Source organism: Artemia sp. Qi Xiang Cuo, chromosome 10, assembly GCF_049724085.1.
Source record: "Artemia sp. Qi Xiang Cuo chromosome 10, ASM4972408v1, whole genome shotgun sequence".
In the NCBI taxonomy this organism is placed as follows: domain Eukaryota; kingdom Metazoa; phylum Arthropoda; class Branchiopoda; order Anostraca; family Artemiidae; genus Artemia; species Artemia sp. Qi Xiang Cuo.
Genome location: NC_142803.1, coordinates 62,283,102 through 62,302,881, shown reverse-complemented (window position 1 = coordinate 62,302,881; position 19,780 = coordinate 62,283,102). Strand labels below are relative to the sequence as shown.

At 34.3% G+C, this 19,780-nt stretch overlaps 1 protein-coding gene across 1 annotated transcript in view; it reads left to right on the top strand.

Moving 5' to 3' along the window:
* Positions 1-5,710: 5,710 nt before the first annotated feature.
* Positions 5,711-19,780, top strand: part of LOC148948006 (uncharacterized) — an 88,792-nt gene continuing 74,722 nt past the window's right edge. Inside the window, exons 1-2 of the mRNA XM_089096064.1 lie at positions 5,711-5,914; positions 9,479-9,643. Of these exons, the coding sequence (XP_088952190.1) occupies positions 5,869-5,914; positions 9,479-9,643 (211 nt within the window). The 5' untranslated portion in view covers positions 5,711-5,868. The remainder of the gene's footprint in view (positions 5,915-9,478; positions 9,644-19,780) is intronic.

The following is a 19,780-nucleotide window of genomic DNA, read 5'->3' as shown; positions in this document are numbered from 1 at the left end:
GTGTATACTCAGTTGAGTGCTTTGCCCTAAAACAAAACTGGGAATCATGAAAAAAAAAATTTTAATTAAGAAATTTAAGAAGTTGAAAAAGCATAGCTCTTTCAAGAATTTTACTAAACACTGATAAGAAAGATATAGGACGATATCTAGCAGGGTCATTTCGTGAACCACCTTTAAAATGTATAATAAAACAAGCATGCTTTGAGGCTCTTCGGAAGACACTTTCTTCGAAAGGCATATTGACAAGTCTTGCAAGAGCGGTAACGATGGCAGGAAGAATGAGCTTGACAACCTTAGTAGAAGTTCTGTCTGGGCCAGAAGATGAAGAACCTTTCTAAGAATTAACAGTTCTGGCTATTTCAACTGCATAAGTAGGCTGCAAAACCATTGATTTAAGATAAGGAGGTCCAAGATAAGACCTAAATCCATTTAGAGAAGAAGAAGGACTTACAGAAGAGGCTGTATTTTTCGCAATATTAGCACTCTTGCACTTTCAGCTCACCATATATGATTTTACCATCAATTAAACTCTTGAAGGGACAGAAGGGGACCGAGAAGATAACACAATTGATTACTAGCCATGTTTTCCTAATGTCTTTACCACACACAGAGAATTAACTATAGTAAAATAACAATTTGGGCTTCTGGCAAAGTGAATTGTAAACTCTTCTATAAGCTTTAAAAAGTTGAAGTTGATAATCGTGTGTAAATGGCTTACAGGGCCTGTAGGCCTTCCAAAGACTATTTTTTTTTCCATCAGCCTTTAAGGAATCATTCAAGGATTCAAAGGGGTTGTTCTCTTTGATACTGGATTCAACAAGGTTGGATAACAAGTATCCATTATAATTTCTTTCAAAGAGTCATACAAACAATTAAAAAGTAAATGTACATCAGATTCGTTTTCAAAAATAGCCCACAAATGACCTGCCTAATGTGGACTAAGAATATCCAACTCCTGATCATTGAAGTTTAGACGAAAAACCTCTCAACATTCAGTGGATAAATGGGGCCTATTAAAAGTGAAGACTATATTTACTTGAACAACCAAAAAAAGGTCCCAAAACCATAGGTCTATCACCCCTAACTAAATTTCTCAGATTAATAAGAAAACTCGTGAATTATAAATTAAATGAATTTTTCTTTATTTACTAGTTTAGCTGCAGTCCGATGGCTTTTGCCAGCTTTTACCTCATCCTGACTTTTCTTTGCAGGGTTATCACTTGTTCCAGGACAATTATGTAAATCACTACTGGTAGACAATTTTACCTGCTCCTAATTAAACTATTATAAATTGTATTTATTCTAGGATCCCCTTCATCTGTATTATTACTAATACCCAAATAGATATTTTATTTTATTTCAATAATTTTTCTAAAACTTCGCAAAAGCCCTATAGACATATCTACAATGTTTTTTTGATCAAATAAAATATTATCCTGAGGAAAGTCAAATATGTGTTCTGCTACAGCTGATTCAAAAATTTCCGGTTTTTGATTATGTTTTAGTGAGCAATTTATGGCATTTTTGTGTTTATTTAACCTATTTTCTAAATTCTGTTGTGTTCTTCCTACATATAATTTACCACATGAGCTTTGCATGTTTTTGGAATCTTCTTTTCCATTTCTTAGCAAAGAGCTTATCATTTATCTAGATTAAAATGCTATTTTTATATTATATTTGTTTAGTTTTTTCCTTAAATTCTGTGACAATATTGGGATATGAGCTAAAGTTATGTAATTTTTATGTTGATTTGACCCAACTTCTTCTAATATTACTAGTTCCATTACTTTTTTTTCAATAATTTTAAAAATCATCTTTTTGGGATATCCATTACCTATTAGAATATCCTTGATAAAAATTAGTTCACTACTCATGTATTCTGGTGATGCTAATTTTAATACCCTATAAATTAAAGAAATAACTACATCCCTTTTACTTGGATTGGGTGATTTGATGCAAAAGATAAATAATGGTTGATTTTAGTTGGTTGACAGTAAATTAAAAAAGCTACTTCATTATTATTTTCATGGATTCAAATATCCAAAAACGGTAACTTATTCTCTGTTTCTTTTTCAATTGTAAAAACTAAGTCCCCTCCCAAGTCGTTTAAATGCTCCATAAAAGCTTCAATTTGTGATTCCCCACAATTCCAAATAACTAACTCATCATATATGTGCCCCAAAATTTAGGTTTGAAAAAATATGTTTCTATAGCTAAAGTTTCTACATACTCTACATAGATATTTGCTGACAGCAGACTTAAGGGTCCTCCCATTGCTAATCTCCTAATTTGATGAAAAAAATTATTTCTAAACCTGAAACATTTAGTATACCTACTAGTTATTTTAACTAAATTTAATATAAACATGGTTTCTACTTTAAGTCCTGCTCATAATTTTTCTCTCTCATTTTGATGTTTGACAACTTTTTCTGATAAAATACTTAAAGATTTATCAAAATTTAACCTACATATGTATACATGGATTTTATATCAAAACTAAACAGCCTAGGTTCATTTGATATTTTGATATTAATAAGTTTATTTTTTAAGAATTCTGAGTCTTTTATATAAGAATTCTGAATATTAATAAAAGTTTAAGTGTCTTTGCTATCTATATTTTTTTTTTATTTTACGTTGGCGAATTAGCTGTTGATAATAACAGTCTTAGAGGAGACCTGTTTTATGTATTGTTGGCACACCACATGTTCTTGGGCAGACTGATCCTTTTGGAAAGAACTTGTAATACATCTATGGTGTGATGCTTCCATTAGTTTTAAGGCCTTCTAAATCCTTTCTTAATTTTGCAACATACGATTCAGTTGGGTTTGAGTTAAGTTTTTATATATTGAAATATCTTTTAGAATTATTTATATTTTTCTATCGTAATCATATTTTTCTAGGATTAATAACTTTTTGATTTTATCATCTTTTTTTATTATTATAGAATCGGAAATCATTTATTTAAAAAAAAAAAAAATCTTTGTTCTTAATTTCTTATGTAAATTATCAAAATATTCTCGATACCCAGTCTTAAATCATCTCTATTATAAAAATATTTATAAAACTTATGAATCCTTATCTCGACCTTTTAAATTATTTCTTCTTTTGGTATTTTTTTAGGATTTAGACCGAATTTTACACCATTCACAAGTATTTCTTTTTATTCTTTGGTTACCTCCCTTTTGCTTAAATTAATCATACTTGGGCCCGGGAAATGTTTAGGTTTATACAGTCATATTTTTTATTTTTCATGTTCCCATTTCAATTGCAAAAAAATTCTGGTTTAATCTTTTTCTAGATAATCATAAAACATGTTCAAAAGAATTTTTGAAAATTGATATAATTTTATTGAAGTCATAGGTATTAAAAAAAACGCAGAGGATATTAAAAAACAATTCTATTTCTTTTACAATTTGTGACCTCTGGAAACGTTTATCTTTCAACAAATAATTTAAATTTAGTAAATCTACCTTTCTCGTGTGATTAACTTCATCATATGTATTTAAATGGTGCTTGAAACAAAACGATTTTGGAATTATTTTATTTACTTACACTTTTCTAAAGACTTTTTTTACGTAATTAAAATGCTCTGTTTTTTTTTGCTAAGTTCAAAAACAATAAAATTTATTTGGTCTTTTGCCACCTCTAGGCTAGATGTAAATAATTTTCTAGACCACACTGCTTTTCTATTTACAAAAAATTAAGCAAGAAAAACTGGTTTTCTTTTCAACCAAGTAAACAAAAAATAAAAACAAAACAACATTTTAATTTAAAAAATCCCAAATATTTTGGCCCCACGTCCAGGAGTTTAAACGGAAAAAACCGAAAAGCCAAAAAAAAAAATTTTAAGGTAAGAGAGAAAAAACTACACTTGTTTTTAAATATAACACTGTAAAACAACAACTAAACCCACAAAAAGAACTAAATTATTAAGTAATTAGAACCCACATTATAAAACAACTTCCAGCTCTGATGTTATTACCGAAGAATAAAACGAAAGCGAATGTCTATAGTGCAAACAATGGGTCTCTCAATATTCAGTGGATAAGGGGGATCTATTAAAAGTGAAGACTATATTTACTTGAACAACCAAAAAAGGTCACAAAATCCCAGGTCCATCACCCTTAACTAAATCTTGAAGGTTAATAAACATGAACAAACTTATGAATTATAACTTAAATGGATTTTTTCTATTTGCTAGTTTAGCTGCATTCCATTGGCTTTTGGTAGCTTTGACCTCATCAAGAGTTTTGTTTGCAGGGTTATCACTTGTTCTAGGACAATTATATCAATCACTACTGGTTGACGAAAGTGAATTCTTTCTATTAGATCTATTAAAAGTAAAAAGGAAAGAGAGGAAATAGTAGCCTACAAAGGTGATTTTTTGGAGGTTGCTGTTTGTTTGGTCGAATTGCATTGTCATCTCCACAATTTCCAAATGAATCGGATTGGCCTTTTACATTACGTCACTTGCTCTCTAAAGGGTTCTAAAAACAAATCGGAAGCTTGAATTTGGAAGGAATATTGCGAGGCACAAACAGCTATCCCAAAGGTGACATGAAGATGCGACAAGTGGAGGAAGATGTAAATGACAGCTCTTGGCATAACCCACAGTTACGACATATTTTGTTTTGCGGAAAACAGATTGATTTTGCAGAACAATAAATTTATAAGATTTTAAGAAATAAAATAATAATAAATTTAATAATTTATAAGAATAATAGTCTTCAAGTTATTTGGATAAGCGCAGTTAAAAAATAAACCCAAAACAGAAACTAAATCGAAAACTAAAAGAACGCAAATTGAAGCATTTTAGCATTCCCCTGCCTTTTTAAATGAAGCTCAGAATAAATTTTCAAATCGCTCACAATAAGGCGAGTAGGATAAATGACGGAAGGTCTCTGACCCTCTGAATAACTATTTGAATAAAACAAATTGACTTTTGGACTAAACTAAAAAGAATGTATTTTTTTACTTTTGGTTGGGTTTGCTCGTTATTATGTTACAGCTGTCACTGTAACCATGATATATAGAAAACATATTGAATAGGGATATTTTTGTTTTGTTTTACATTTAAATATCACCTTTAAGTGTAATTAAAGAGTTTTAGTGAAAGAGTGAAATTGATTTCATAATAAATTGGTAAAGATGAAACAATATTTGGCTACAAGAGTAATTTAAGCCAAATTTAGACCTTGGCATAAGTGGGTCCCAGGAAGATCCTTAGTCAAACAATCGATTAATTTCTCAGTAATATTTTAGGAAAATGTTGTTACATTTTAGTTTAGCCTATATTAAAAGACAAAAGACTTATTTTTCTAGAAATATTTTGCAAATACTTGAGTTTCACTTCAGATTAGAATTTAAATTGCTTGGACAAACATAAGATGTACATAATAGGCCTACACTTTAATGTGTTTAAAGTATTAAAACCATGAATAAAGCTTTCATTTCGTTAAGTAAACCAAATTTTCTAAATTTCGGATTGATAAATTTACTAACAGCTGTATTTTGCTTTTTTACTGTGAAATTTTACTATAACTTAAAATCCACAACTACACTTTAAATTTAGTTACATCAAAAAGACAGTTTTAGTATTTTAGCACCCTCTAAAAAAAATAATAATCAAATTTGTAATGGCTTTGACTGTTGAAGGAGTTGAGTTTTCTTTCAACTGTATGAAGATAAAATCTGCTCTACAGTGGTTAAAAGTAATTCTTCGTTATCAATCCTCATATCTTTTGTATTTTAGGACTCTCCTGACTTAAATCTGTGTAGTATCGAAGTTTTAATGATAGTATTGTATTTCTCATAATTTGCATTAACTCCGTTCCAAGATCTTTCATAGACTAGTCACAATTTCTGAAAATGTGCGATCCCAACACAGTTTCTGAGGATTGTTTCATTAAAAACGGTAAGTTTTACAGTTAATGTCTGAATAAAAGAAAAGCTACTTTGTTTTAGAAAATAATTATCCGTTTTTTTTCTCCCTGCTCATTACGTGATGCTAAGAAAAAAAAATTAACTGCATTTGTACTTTGATTTAACGATTAAAAGCTGAGTGGTGATAATAGTGGCTTCTTTTTGGAGCAAAACACAGTCAAATTCAATTTATTAGCTTTAATTTTTAAGTTTGGTGAGACAATTAATTGTCTTGGAGAAAAATTTTCTGTCAGTCTTTTTTCTGTCCAGGGATGATGAACGAAATATTTCCAACACATCAGGGGTAGCTATGGGGGCTCAGATGGGAATATCTAATCATAATACAAGTAAGAGATGAATAAAGTTAGTTGAAATCAGCTGCTAAACTTTGTGAGACTATATTTTGTATTTTATGTTTTGGGAACTAATGCAGAAAACCCTGATTCAGTGGTATTTTTTTTTTTTTTTTACTTTTAATTGTCTATTTTTTGTGATTGTTAAGCTTTAATTTTTTTTTTCAGTTGACCTGAATAAATGGACCAGAGGGATGGAGGGTCAGGGATCAGTTCCCATGATTTATCATTAATAATTTTTGGGGCGAGGGAGGGGTTTTGGGCCATGGAGGACCAGGTGTCAGCTACCAAGTCTTGGAATAAAATATCGTTAATAGTTCTTTTTTTGTGTGTGTGTGTGGGGGGGGGGGGGTCAGGCCATGGAGGGCAAGGGGTGAGTTGCCATTATTTTTTAAATAAAAACTCGTTAATAAGTTTTTTTTTGGGGGGGGGGTCGGGCCATAAAGAGAAGGCCCGGGGTCAGCTTGCTTGGGCTATGGAGTAAAATATCTTTTATAAGTTTTTTGAGTTGTGGTGGGGGTTTGGCTTATCTGATCTTTGAAATATTTTCAAAACCCTTGCATAAGCACCTTATATGCCCCCTGGATATAACATGAAACACTTGTCCCAGGGCTCTATGGGTTTGTGTTGACACGAGTTTTTGTTAACTGATCTTTTGACTTATTTTAACAAAGTGGCTATTTCAAAAATTTGATCGGATAACTTTAAGGTAAAGAAGACAGGGGGGCTAGTTGCCCTCTGGTCCCTTTTGTTTTTAAAAAAGAGAACTAGAACTTTCAATTTCCAATAGGAAGAGCGCCTGACGAAGCTATATGATCATTCCTTCCATAAAAACTTTATATACCCCGGGCTCGGGGGAGGGGGGTGTAAACCCCTGAGTTTTTACTGTATGATCTTTGGTCTATTTTGGATAAAATTAAAATCACAAAAAATTGGCAGATGGATTTGGGAAAAAGATGGTTGGTTTGGGAGGGGGGGGGTAGTTACCATCAGATCACTTTTGACTCAAAAAAAGAACTAAAAATTCAGATTTATAAATGAGCCCCCTCTGAAGTTTGTACTCCTATCTCTTCCATTAAAACCTTATATGCCCAGGGGGCATAAATTACAACACTTGCCCCCAGGTTCTGGGGGGGGCTGTGTTATCTGATTATTTTTTGTTATATGATTTTTGGTTAATTTAAGGCAACTACACTTATCCAGCAGCTTGTTCTATATTATGAATTTCAGGTTTTAATTCGTTCTATGTTAGGGACATTTCTTGAATGTTTCTTGTTTTCTTTTGACTTATGAAAAGTAGATTTACAAAATAATTTGGGAAAAAAAACCTACCTATACAGCTGATTTTATGTATATATTTTATGTCTGTATATCCAAATTTTTAAGCATAGCCTATTTAAAAAGAAAAGCTGCCAGCTTTGTTTAATAAGCTTTACTTTTAATGTTTCTATGTCTGTTTGATTTAGAATTTCCTTTTAGAAGTTGAAGATGCTTTATCAGGTGACAGCGAGAAGCCCTTTCATTTTCCAATTCATCATTTGTCACCGAAGCGGGAAGATGTTCCTTTGCTTAATTTACATAGCATTTCAGGACCATGTAAATTTGAATACGACACCCAGGAATCCAAATATTCTAACAATGAAGGTACATCTCAAACATTGTGTTTTTGTTAATTTAAACGTATTGAATAATATTTTATTCGACAAAAATAGGACAAAGGGACTTAATCTTAAGATGGAACTTGTGTTTCATCTGAGTCCAATGTGCAGGTGTATGCCAAACCGTGTTTATTGCCTTTTATGAACTTTTTAAAATTTTACTTGAAAGTGGTTTGATAGGTTTTATTTTCAAACAGTTCGTGGTAACGAACTGTAATTAAGGAGTGACGCGGCTCAATAGTAACCGAAACTCTAAAAATGTAATTTTGATACCAATAGATACATCAAAAGAATTGCATTTTTATGCTGATTTCAAATATATAAAATGCGTTAAGTTTAGTCTTACCAATCAATGGCTACGATCCTGACAAAATTTTCCTTATTTTCGAAAAAAGGGGAAAACACCCCCTAATAGTCATTGAATCTTAATGAAAATCACACCATGAGGTTCAGCGTATCAGAGAACTTGTTGTTGAGGTTTCAAGCTGCTATCTGCAAAAATGCAGAATTTTGTATTTTTTGCCAGAAAAAAGTTCATGGGTGCCTGTTTTATTTGTAGTTGTGGTCGTATCGATCACCCTAGTACCGTATCGATCCTAGAGTACCTTGAGAGGGCTCATTCAAACGGAAATCAAAAGTTCTAGTGCTCTTTTTGAGTGATCAGAAAGATTGGAGGGCAACTAGGTCCCCTCCACAACTCCCTTTTTCCCCCAAATCGCCCGATAAAAATTTTGAAATAGCAATTGTATTCATCACAGCTGAAAGGCTGAATAACCATTACTTTAGATTTAACATGATCCCACAGCCCCCAGAGAAAAGTTTATAAGTTATAAAAATTATCTAATGTTTACGCGTTCTATTTATTATTGGAAGCATGCATACATTTTAGGGTGACAAGACGAATTAAATGCTGGGGGTTTTATCAGGGGGAACTTTCCATGGAGAGGGAAGTTTCCGGGGGTGAACTTGTCAAAGGAAATATACATTGGGGGAATTTGCCAGAATTCCTATACAATTATCTTTTTCTTTTGCTTTCTCTTTTACGTCTCAATTTTACGCTCTGAGTGGTTAAGGGTAATTGAATGGTTTAATTTTCACCCGAATTAAATTTTCTATATGATATATCCATGGGGAGGGTATTTCTCTTTGGAGGTGGCCCAGATTTCCTGGGATTATCTATAAAATAGTTAGATATTAAATTAAAAAAAAAGAAGTTTTTCCAACTGGAAGTAAGGAGCAACATTGAAACTTAAAATGAACAGAGTTTATTTCGTTTATGAAGGGGCTTGTCCTCTCCTCAACACCTCGCTCTTTACACTAAAGTTTTGATTTTGTCCCAAGTCCTTAAGAAAAAGTTCTAAAACACTATGTCCGTTTAATTTGACCAATAAGAAGGTTTTTTCAAAAGTACTAAAAACTTTAACGTAAAGAGAAAGGTGTTGAGGAGGAGGCAACACATAACTAAAAAGTAAAAGCTGTCATATTTGCTTAGTGAGCTCAAGTTTTAAATTTTTTTATGTCTGTTTAATTTAAATTTTGTTTTAGAAGTTGAAGATGCTTTACCAGGTCGCAGCAAGAAGCCCTCACATTTTCCGAACCATAGTTTGTTACCAAAATGTGAAGATGTTTCTTTGATCAATTTACCTAGCATATCAGGACCATGTAAATTTGAATACAACACCCAGGAATCCAACTGTTCTAACAATAAAGGTACATCTGAAACATTGTGTTTCTGTTTATTGAAATATATTGGATATTATTTTATTGGACGAAAATAGGACAAAGGGACTGAATCTTAAGATGGAACTTTTATTTTATCGTATTCCAATGTGCAGGTGTTTTCCTAACCGTTTTTGTAGTATTTTATGAACATTTTTAATTTTCGCTTGAAAGTGGTTTTGTAGGTTTTATTATCAAACAGGTCGTGGTAACAAACTGTAAGTAAGGAGCGACCTGGCTCAATAGTAAGCGAAACTCTAAAAAAGCGGAATTTCGGGTGCTTGTTTCTTTGGGTTTTTTTTTCAGTGTTGATCATATCGGACCCGTGATCCTAGAGTATTGTGAGGGGGCTCATTCAAACGGAAATCAAAAGTTTTAGTGCCATTTTTAAGTGACCAAAAAGACTGAAGGGCAACTAGGCCCCCTAGTTGCCCTAGACATTTAACACTGGGGGAATTTTACAGAATTCCTATGCAATTTTTTTATATTTCTTGCTTTCTCTTTTCCGTTTCAGTTTTACGCGCTGGGTTGTTAAGGGTAATTGCTTGGGTAAATTTTCACCGGCATTAAATTGTCTAGAGGATATATCCGTGATAAGGGTCTTTCTCCGGGGAGGTTGCCCAGATATCTTGGGATTATTTAAAAAATTATTAGAATTTAAATAAAAAAACAAGTTTTTCCAACCAGACGTAAGGAGCAACATTAAAACTTAAAACGAACAGAAATTATTATGTATATGAAGGGGGTTAGCTCCTCCTCAAAAGCTCGTTCTTTACGCTACTAAAAGTTTTAATTTGGGCCCAATTCTTTTAGAAGGACTTCTAAAACACTAGTTTGGTTTAATTGGAACAATAAGAAGGTTTTTTCAAAAGTACTAAAAGTTTTAGCGTTAAGAGCAAGGTATTGAGGAGGAGGCAACACGTAACTAAAAAGTAAAAATTGTCAGATTTGCTTACTAAGCTTTATTTTTAACTTTTCTATGTCCTTATTGCCCTTACTCACCCAATCCTCGAACCTGGGAAACCACCCGATAACCCAATATCTTACAGACCAAAATCAGTCCTCCCCACCATGGGCAAGATATTTGAACGTATAATTCTAAAAAGATTAGAATAGTTTGCAGAAGTCAATCAAACGATACCTTAATCCCAAACAGGTTTTAGAAAGGGTCACAGTGCAATGGACAACATAACCAGAATTGAAACAGACAGAGCAGAGGCTTTTCAGGATGGTGAGTTTGGCTGTGATTGGACAGATGCTTATTAAAACGTTAAATACAAAAAGTTACTAGAAGTTATGAATCATAAAAAATTTTCCATCTATAGTGGTACCAATGATAGGTGATCTACGTTGTGATCGTTCTTTTCAAGTTCAGATGAATGGCACTTTGTTCAAGAAAACAAGTTAAAGATGGTCTCCCACAAAGAACTGTCATAAGTCCTCTTTTATTCACACTGCATATTTCAGAATTAAAACTTAGAAGTCAGTCAAAAACTTGAGAATTTGCTGATGATCTACTCGTGTGTACTCGGCAATTTTCCAGAAAATAGGGAATTTCCCTTCTCTGTATGCCATATTGCATACTTCAAGAAGTTTATTACAAAAGGTATGGGGTGATTCAATGAGCCATTTGATGTTTACCTCATCCTACCCTGGTGCTGAATTTTGATCACTTTAGTTTTCATAAAGTTAAGCTGTAACTTTTTCAATTGTAAATATTCCTCAATTAAATCAAGTAATATCCGAAGCTCCCTTGCCGACTTCGCAAGCAATGCAGTGTCATCCGCAAATAATAACACCGAAAAATTAATTTTTCCAAGACACAGCTTTGAAGCCCATTTTTTTCCAGAAACTCCACCATATCATTCAAAAACAAACCAAACAGTCTCAGGGACATGGCGCTGCCCTGCTTCACTCTTTTCTTAAGGTCAAATAGCCTGGAAAATCCCGAACCTGCAACCCTGACCATAGACCTAGTCCCAGAATACATACCAACAAATAAACGAAAAAGTTAAACTTAGAGGTAGACCTACATCTCTTAAACACTTTTCAAGGAGAGCTCTATCTACATTGTCGAATGCCTTTCTTAAGTCTAGAATCCCAACATACAGCTTATTTCTACCTGATCGATACTTCTCTATCAGTGCACTTAACACAAATGCTCTATCAGACGTACTATACCCTTTCGTGAAAACCCCCTGCTCCTCTTATAACCCTCCAACCATTCATTCAACTGATTGTCCAAAATCTTTTCTATAATTTTACAAAGTGCAGGCGCTAATGCTTTCAACCTATAGCTATCATGAGCACTAGGACTACCTGTCTTAAATAGAGGTACCATAATCGATACTTTCCATAGGGAAGGCCATACACCACTACTTATAATTCTATTAAAAATATTTGCTAAAACTAGCAAAAAAAAACCACCAAGAAACCTCTTTAACAAAACTTTTGGTATACCATCTATTCCTGGCCCTGATACTCCCTTCAACTTCTTAACTACTTTCCTACCTTATCTGAGGTTACCTCCTTCACTAACTCATAATCTTCTTCTTTCATCAGAAACTGCGGAGCAACACTTGATTCTTCACTACCAAGGCCACTAGAATCTTCATCTATACTCTCAAGAAAACTAGGCCAAGTATTAGCTTCAGGGATTTGTAATTAACCTTTTCCTTGTCTATTCTCCTGCCTTATTCCTGACCAAAATTACTTTGTATCCCCTACCATATAAGCCTTCTCTATTTCTTTCTGTTCCTCTATAATTTTCTCCAGTTTTTCCTCCGTTTTAGCCTATTATATTCCCTTCTCCTTCCCTTAAATCATAAAAACGAACTCTGCCTTTCTTCCTCTACAGAGCAAGCATTTACCAAATCTAATAACTCCTCCAACTCCTTTTTAAAAAAACTACATTCATCATCAAAAAAACTACTTTTCCTTTTCATATTTGGTTTCCCTGACACACGAGCACACTTATAAATCACAAAACCTGAATCTTCCAAAATTTCATCTATATCTCTTGTTTCGTCGTGCAGACTCTCAACTTTCTCAATTATTTAAGGCCTCCAAAACTCCTCTTTTACCAACTCCAGCTCCTCTTTACTCCATTCACTCTTTAAAAACTTTCCTGAAAATAAAGATCCTTTGTAACCCTACTAAGAGGACTATCGCCTTTTTTATTCCTTGGAACTCCTCTTCCAAGGTAAAGCTTAATCTCAACTGGTAAGCGGTCAGAGCCTACGACCCTAAGAACCTCAACTTCAACTGTCAGGGCCACGAGCTCAATACCAACCAAAACATAATCAATTACACTAGGATTTGTCCCCGACAGACAGGTAAACTCACTCTCCTCCCCATCCTTCCCAAATCTTCCATATTTTCCAATCACTAATGCATTATCTGAACGCAGTTCCAGAAGCCTTTTACCCCAATAATTAACCCTTCTTTCAATATCTTTGCCCCTTCTAGATGTTTTATAAATATCAGGTATCAGGTCCGGCATATCAACAAATGAAACTTGATGAATCTCCTTACATATTCCTGTATAAGCATTAAAGTCCCCCACCACCAAAAAATAATCCTTATCAAAACGTGATCGCAATTGCCTAAGCTCCTCCTCTAATAAATTCCATGTCACCTCTGGTGCATACGAACTATTCTGGGGGGCAATATACACGGTACCTAAAATCAATCTTTTACCACTAACAAGATGAATCCGAACCCATATAATATTCTCCGATACACTAGAAATTCGAGAACGTTTACGGAAACGACCTTGCTTAATTAACAGCAAAATACTTTCATAATATCTCATATTCTTTGCTGGTTTACGCGCCACATTTTCTACCCAGTATCCTTCAAAATAAGGCACTGTATCGTCACTATGCCACGACTCCACAAGAGCAATAATATCAATAACACCTAGGTCCTTCAGTACTTGTTCAACCTTATTTCTCACACCCTGGACATTCCATATGATTACTCGCATAGGGTGAACATGGCCACACTGTCACTATTCACTTAGAACTAACTTGTCATGTGTCGGCAGGAAAAAGAGCGTTTCTACCTCATCAGGTAAGTATGAAAGTCTATAATAATCTTTTGATGACGCAGCTCTGATTCTCCTCGACTGACCTCTGTAGTTAGCTCTTCCGCCACCAGATCCAGAATCCTTTCTTGCAACATTACGGACTTCAATATGATTTTGATCATCCGGGCTTATGACCTACCAGGCTTGTCGCTTTTCAGCATTTTTCGCAACTATTGGACAATTCCGGACAGGACGCGGAGCACCCTTCGAGAAATGCGGTTTCGGATCACGTATATTAAATTCGATCACCGGCTCGATATCACTCTCGGCTTGACTATCACTTTCATGACTAGAATGGGTTGCAATTTTTATGTAGGAGAAACTTTTTCAACAATTTTGAATCGTGACACGAACGGTATTTTTTTAATTTAATTTTATAGCTTCTGAAGTTAACCTGAAAAATAAAACTCAATATCATTCCCAAAAGATTCTATCTATGCTCTGTGACAACCTGGATACACTTAGACTCTTTTTGTTTATTTAACTTGTAAGAGCAGAAGTAGTGATGATACAATCCCCAAAAAATTCAACTTAATGCCCGCACACTTTCTCGATATATTGCTGATTTGTCTTATTGGCAACCATAAACACAATGCCTATTGATTTATTTTAAAGCAACATTTAGTTTTAAAGCATAAGGGACCAATTGTGTAATTGCGGGAGGTTGACATGCCTAATATCCCTAAAGACATTGTTGCTGGACAGCCCTACTATTCTGAACAAAATGATTGTCTCAAAATTTTGACTTGATGCGTTTGAGAAAAGAATCAGCCTGAGAGAAGGGCTGCTTGCCCTCCAATCTCTTGTTACTCTTAAAAAGGGCACCAGAACTTTTAATTTTGAGTTGAATTAGCTCTTTTGAAAGTTTCAATGATATTTCTAGCTATTATAGAGTGGTGTTGCCTATGATATTCTTTATATGACCGATTTGAAAACCTGAGTGCATAAGTTCCCTCCTAATACCTTTAGCGTCATTATTGACATTAACTGTAATGGCAGTGTTAAAATATACATATAGTGCCTTCTGAGGTGGAAGCGGTATCATTATTGATTCATTGGCGAACACGTAGAGGGTGCCAGTAGGCTGGGAACTTCCTGGTCAAATAAATCCCCAACAAACATCCATGATAATGCCAAGTATAAGAACTGCAAATTTGATATGGCGTCCCCGGTACACGCTCCAGTTAGGGAAGGTGAAAAATTGACGAGTATTTCTAGATAGTAAAATCCCCTTGAAGATCGGATAGCGGAACGTCCGACCAATTAATGTAGATACAACCAAAATACTAGTTGCAAATGAGATGCAATAGTATGGAATTGACTTTCTATGTTTGTCTGAAACTCCAATCTCCGATTGCGGCATATCAACTATTATTAGCTCATCAAATGAGCCGTATTATTCAGGAGTTGATGACAACTCTGGTCCAAGACTTGTTTTAGTAAAGTTTAGAGGGCAAAAGACTAATCTTACATTCATCTGTGCATGCCCCCGACCTTAAATACGACGAAAGTGACAAAGTATAGGTTTTATAATAACCTGAAACAAAATCTGGCGCAAGTTCCCTCCCGAGACTCCCTTCTTCTTGCTGGGGATTCGAATGCCAGAGTTTGACCAAGATAATGTGGTACTCCAATGGCGGAGTTACCTAAGCCCACAGAGATTTTTTACTTGTCAAGTCTAGATTCAAAAGTTCTGTGCAGGATTCCCACTCATATCTTGGTATTAACATAGGCTCCAAGTCTGCTTCTGATCACAACCTAATAATTACTAGAATTCAGCTTCGGTTATCTACCAGGTGTAGAAACTCGTATACCCCCCAGAATATATGTTTCTGGTTTGAATAACCCTGGAACCAAGACTATGTTTCACCTTACCGTGTCAAACCGGCTTAGCACTCAGTTCACCGCGAATGATGAAGAAAACGTCGAGGAGCTTCCCTATAGTTCTGGAGAGAATACATGAAAGCAGTTTGCTGCAGCAGTACAGGAGTCAGCAAAAGAAGTCCTTAGGATGTCAAAGCCAAAAAGAAAATTCTGGATCAGCGAAGGAACCATTAAGTTAGCCGAAAAATGTCAAGCGTCTTGCTCTAAGACAGAGCGTAAGAAGCGCAGAGCAACAGCTTAGAAATCTTACAGTATAGATAGGAAAAACTACTGGAAGGAAAGGGCAGACTCCATGGAAGCCACGTCTAAGGCACACGACACCCGTAAGCTCTATCAATTGCTGAAACAGGCCACTCGGAGAAAGCAACAAGTCTCTGAGATCATTCACCTGAAAGACGGGCATATCATAATAGACCTATTGGTGAGAGTATCAAGATGGAAAGGACTTTTCCAAGAACTCTTGAATTCGTCACATTGTCCACAGAGAATTCCAAATTTCTCCTCCAGCGGTCCTTTGAGCACCTTATAAAGTTGTCTCGAACCCTCCAACATTGATGAAATAAAAAAAGCCATTCGTTAACTGAAGACCCACAAGTCTTCTGGTAAAGAGGGTCGGCCTCCAGAACTATATAAAGCTGCTGATCAGATTGTTGCCATTGTTGCCAACTCAAACCATTGATTGACCAAATCTGAACCGGAAAATTTCTCGAAGAACTGAAAAGTTTCAATCCTTCTCCCTTTCATCAAAAAGGATGACAAATCAGAATGTCAGATTTACCGTGGAATCATTCTCACTGATATTGCAGCAAAGTTGTTTGTCATTCTTCTCTTCAATACATGTAAACAGGCTCGAGAAGAGAGAATGAGAATAGAACAAGCTGCCTTTCGAACCGGAGGCTCTTGTACCAAGCAAATTTTTATCCTTAGGCTGCTGTTACAGCAGTGCCATAGACATGGCTTGCCGCTGATCCTTTTCTTCATCGACTTCATAGCAGCCTTCAACTCAGTTGAGCGTGATATTTTCTGGGTCATCTTACAAGAGGATGGAATTCCTTCACATCTTGTAAAGCTTTTGAAAGCATACTTTGAGGGCATACAGACGAAGGTACGGGCTTGTGGTGAAACCTTACCTGAAAATTTCGCTGTACGCTAAGGAGTAAAACAAGACAATGTCCTATTCTCCATCTTTTTCAATTATATAATTGACTGGATTATAGAGAATTGTCAGCACAGATGCAGGAGTGACGGTTGGAAAAGGTGTTCAGGTCGCTGACATATATTATGCTGATGATTTTGCCATCACTGAGGATGATCTACTAAAAGCCCCAATGATGATGGACAAAGTTGCAAACTAATTAACAAAGCGTTGTTAATTATTAAGTTGTTATTTATACAAAGCAGTAAATTATATCAGTACTATTTTAGACCCAAGATATGACTCGAACTCTTGGAAAAAAGTAATCTAGTGTAAAATATTCCATTGGAAACTGGGTACATAGTTTGAAGTTGCAAATTGTTTTTTTTTTTTTTTTTTTTTTTTACAAATTCATCTTATACAAAACAGATAAATAAGGTTATCATGCCTCATTTTTAGTCCAAATCTGTTTAAATTTTGTTTTACGACCCCATTAATCTCAGCAAATGAATTTGAGAACATTTGGATTTTTGCATCGCATAAGAAAAACAGAGAAAAAGACCAAGTATCGGCAACCAGTAAAACTTTTATTACAATCAGTTAAACAAACACTTTCAACACTCAATTCTCTCGAAGAGCTAAAACACATTCTTCTTCAATCTTTAGAAGTAACTATATCTAAGAATAAGAGTTATTGCTGTGGGTTTAAACATTCCAATTTTATTTCAAAGCCCAAATCTGTTGTTTCCCAGAGTGCTAATGTTTACAGAGTGACAGCATTATTTTTAGATTACAAGTGTACTTGGTGCAAAAAATAGTTCCCATATAAATAAAACAAGATTTATAAGAAGTTATTGGAGCTTTAGTGATTTTACATCTTTAGCTTAATGGATTTATTCTAAATCAGTACAGTTTAGAACAAATTGGTAACTTTTCACAATTGGTAAGAGCAGAGTTTCGACCCTAACTCTCTCCCTTTTATTTGAGACGCTACATTTGTCTCTGAAAATTTTTCTACTTGGGTTGTTCCTAGACTGGCATCCAAATTAACTACATCCTAATAACTTGAATTAAAAGAAAAGGAGGTTCTTAAATCCAGTCAAATTTTAAGGGATCTGAATAACCAGCCAGTAACTGGACTTCATAAAAACAAACAAAAAATTTCACCTCAAATTTTTTCCACATAGACTTCCTCTTGAAACAAGATTCACAAGCAATGCATAAATTTAAAAGGTGATTTTAGACATAAATAGATGATTCTTTTAGGTCTTCGTGACAAAAAAATACTCTAGAGGATCCTTTCAAACTGCTTAGAATTCTAATTTTGGCCAATTTTTTAGGGACAACAAAGATACCCTGGGTATAGCTAGCAAAGAAACTTACAGTGGTAAGTTTCAATCAGATCCCCTCTTAGACCGTTCACCAAAAAATTACAAGACTTGCTCATTTAATATCTTTTTCAGTGCATAAGAGCCTTCATACACCATAAATTTGTTGGCATAAGTTTAGAACATATAAATCATGACGTAAACAGCACGAAAAATAAAAAGGTCTTTCAGCTTTTCAAAATTTCAGTTATCTTGGCCAAGAGCTGTGAGTTAACGTAATTTTAATCCTTTTCAGGCCCCCTCTCTCTCAAATAAATTATGTGGTCAATTTAGGCAAGCAAACACAAACAAGATTCATGAGTTTTACAAATTTTAAACTAATTCAGAAAGTAAAATTTTTAACACAGGTTAATATCAGAACGCATTGAAATGTTGTATGGATGATAATCATTTTTTTTTCCAATAAACAAAACATTTCTCAGGTACTGAAAAATTGATTTTCCCAGCAATTCAAAAACAAAGCTTTTGGATCTTTTCGAACATTATATACGGACAAAACAATACTTTTCATTTTTTTGAGCGGTTGGGTCTGTAGACCCAAAGATATATAATCCCGAATAATGTCATGAACAAAATGGTGCATCGGTGGCTGAAATTTATCTTGGGGCTTCTTTTGTTCTTCTTTTAATTGAACCAGAGAAATTCAGTGAGGATCGTTTTTAAAGAAGAAAAAGAGACCAATGAACCCCAAAGTTGTTATTGTCAATTAATCCATGGTTCCCGTTTCTTTAGCCTTGATTATTTTCATTTTTTTTGTGGAACTAAATTAAACAATTGACAACTACTTGTATCTTGCTTTCTTGTGTAAGTTTTTGGTTGCTTAAAAATCCTAATTGTTATGCATTTCAGTTTTGGGCAATGTAAACTTCTGTTTCTTTTGAGATTATCAATTTAAGAGGATTTTTTTTGGAAAATAGGGATTTGCCTTTTATGGCTTATGTGGTTCCACATTGGTCATAGGATGAAAAGACAAGCTTAACTTGCCGAAAAAAACAACCAGAAAACTATATAAATACCCAAAGTGCTAATTTAAATGTGAGAATAGCCCACGTGGAACAGCTTTAATTCTTCATCAAGTTTTTTTTTTTTTAAATAAAAATCAATATCCTTCTTAAGGGCTTGTTGTAGTCTATACACTGTGAGGCTTTTTATAGAATAGGTTGTTAGATGCTAATTCAGACCTGACTTAAATGAAAATACCCTTTTGCACAAGTCCCATTTAAGTGTTGTCACCTGTAGGCACTCTATGAGCGATGTTCAAATAGTCCAGCCACGGCAAGCATTTCTTGCATAAATCATCTTTTAAACAGTTTCTCACCTGTATGAAATCTTTGGAACTCATTTAAAAACCTTGATGTAAACAGGCATTTCTTACATCCATCACACTGGTAACAATCAAGCAAACCTGTATTACTATAGAAACTAAAATTACTAAAGACACTAAACACTTAAAAAAAATTGAAAAAACTAATGGGATATACTAATTGGTTGTGAGAATATTGAGCACAAACCACTGAGGATACAACAATCTTCTTAAACCTCTGTATGCACTCTTTAATGCCAGTAAAATGTCAATAATATGAACTGTCTAAAAATACAATGAACAAAAACAGCCTCGAGTAAGATAAGGC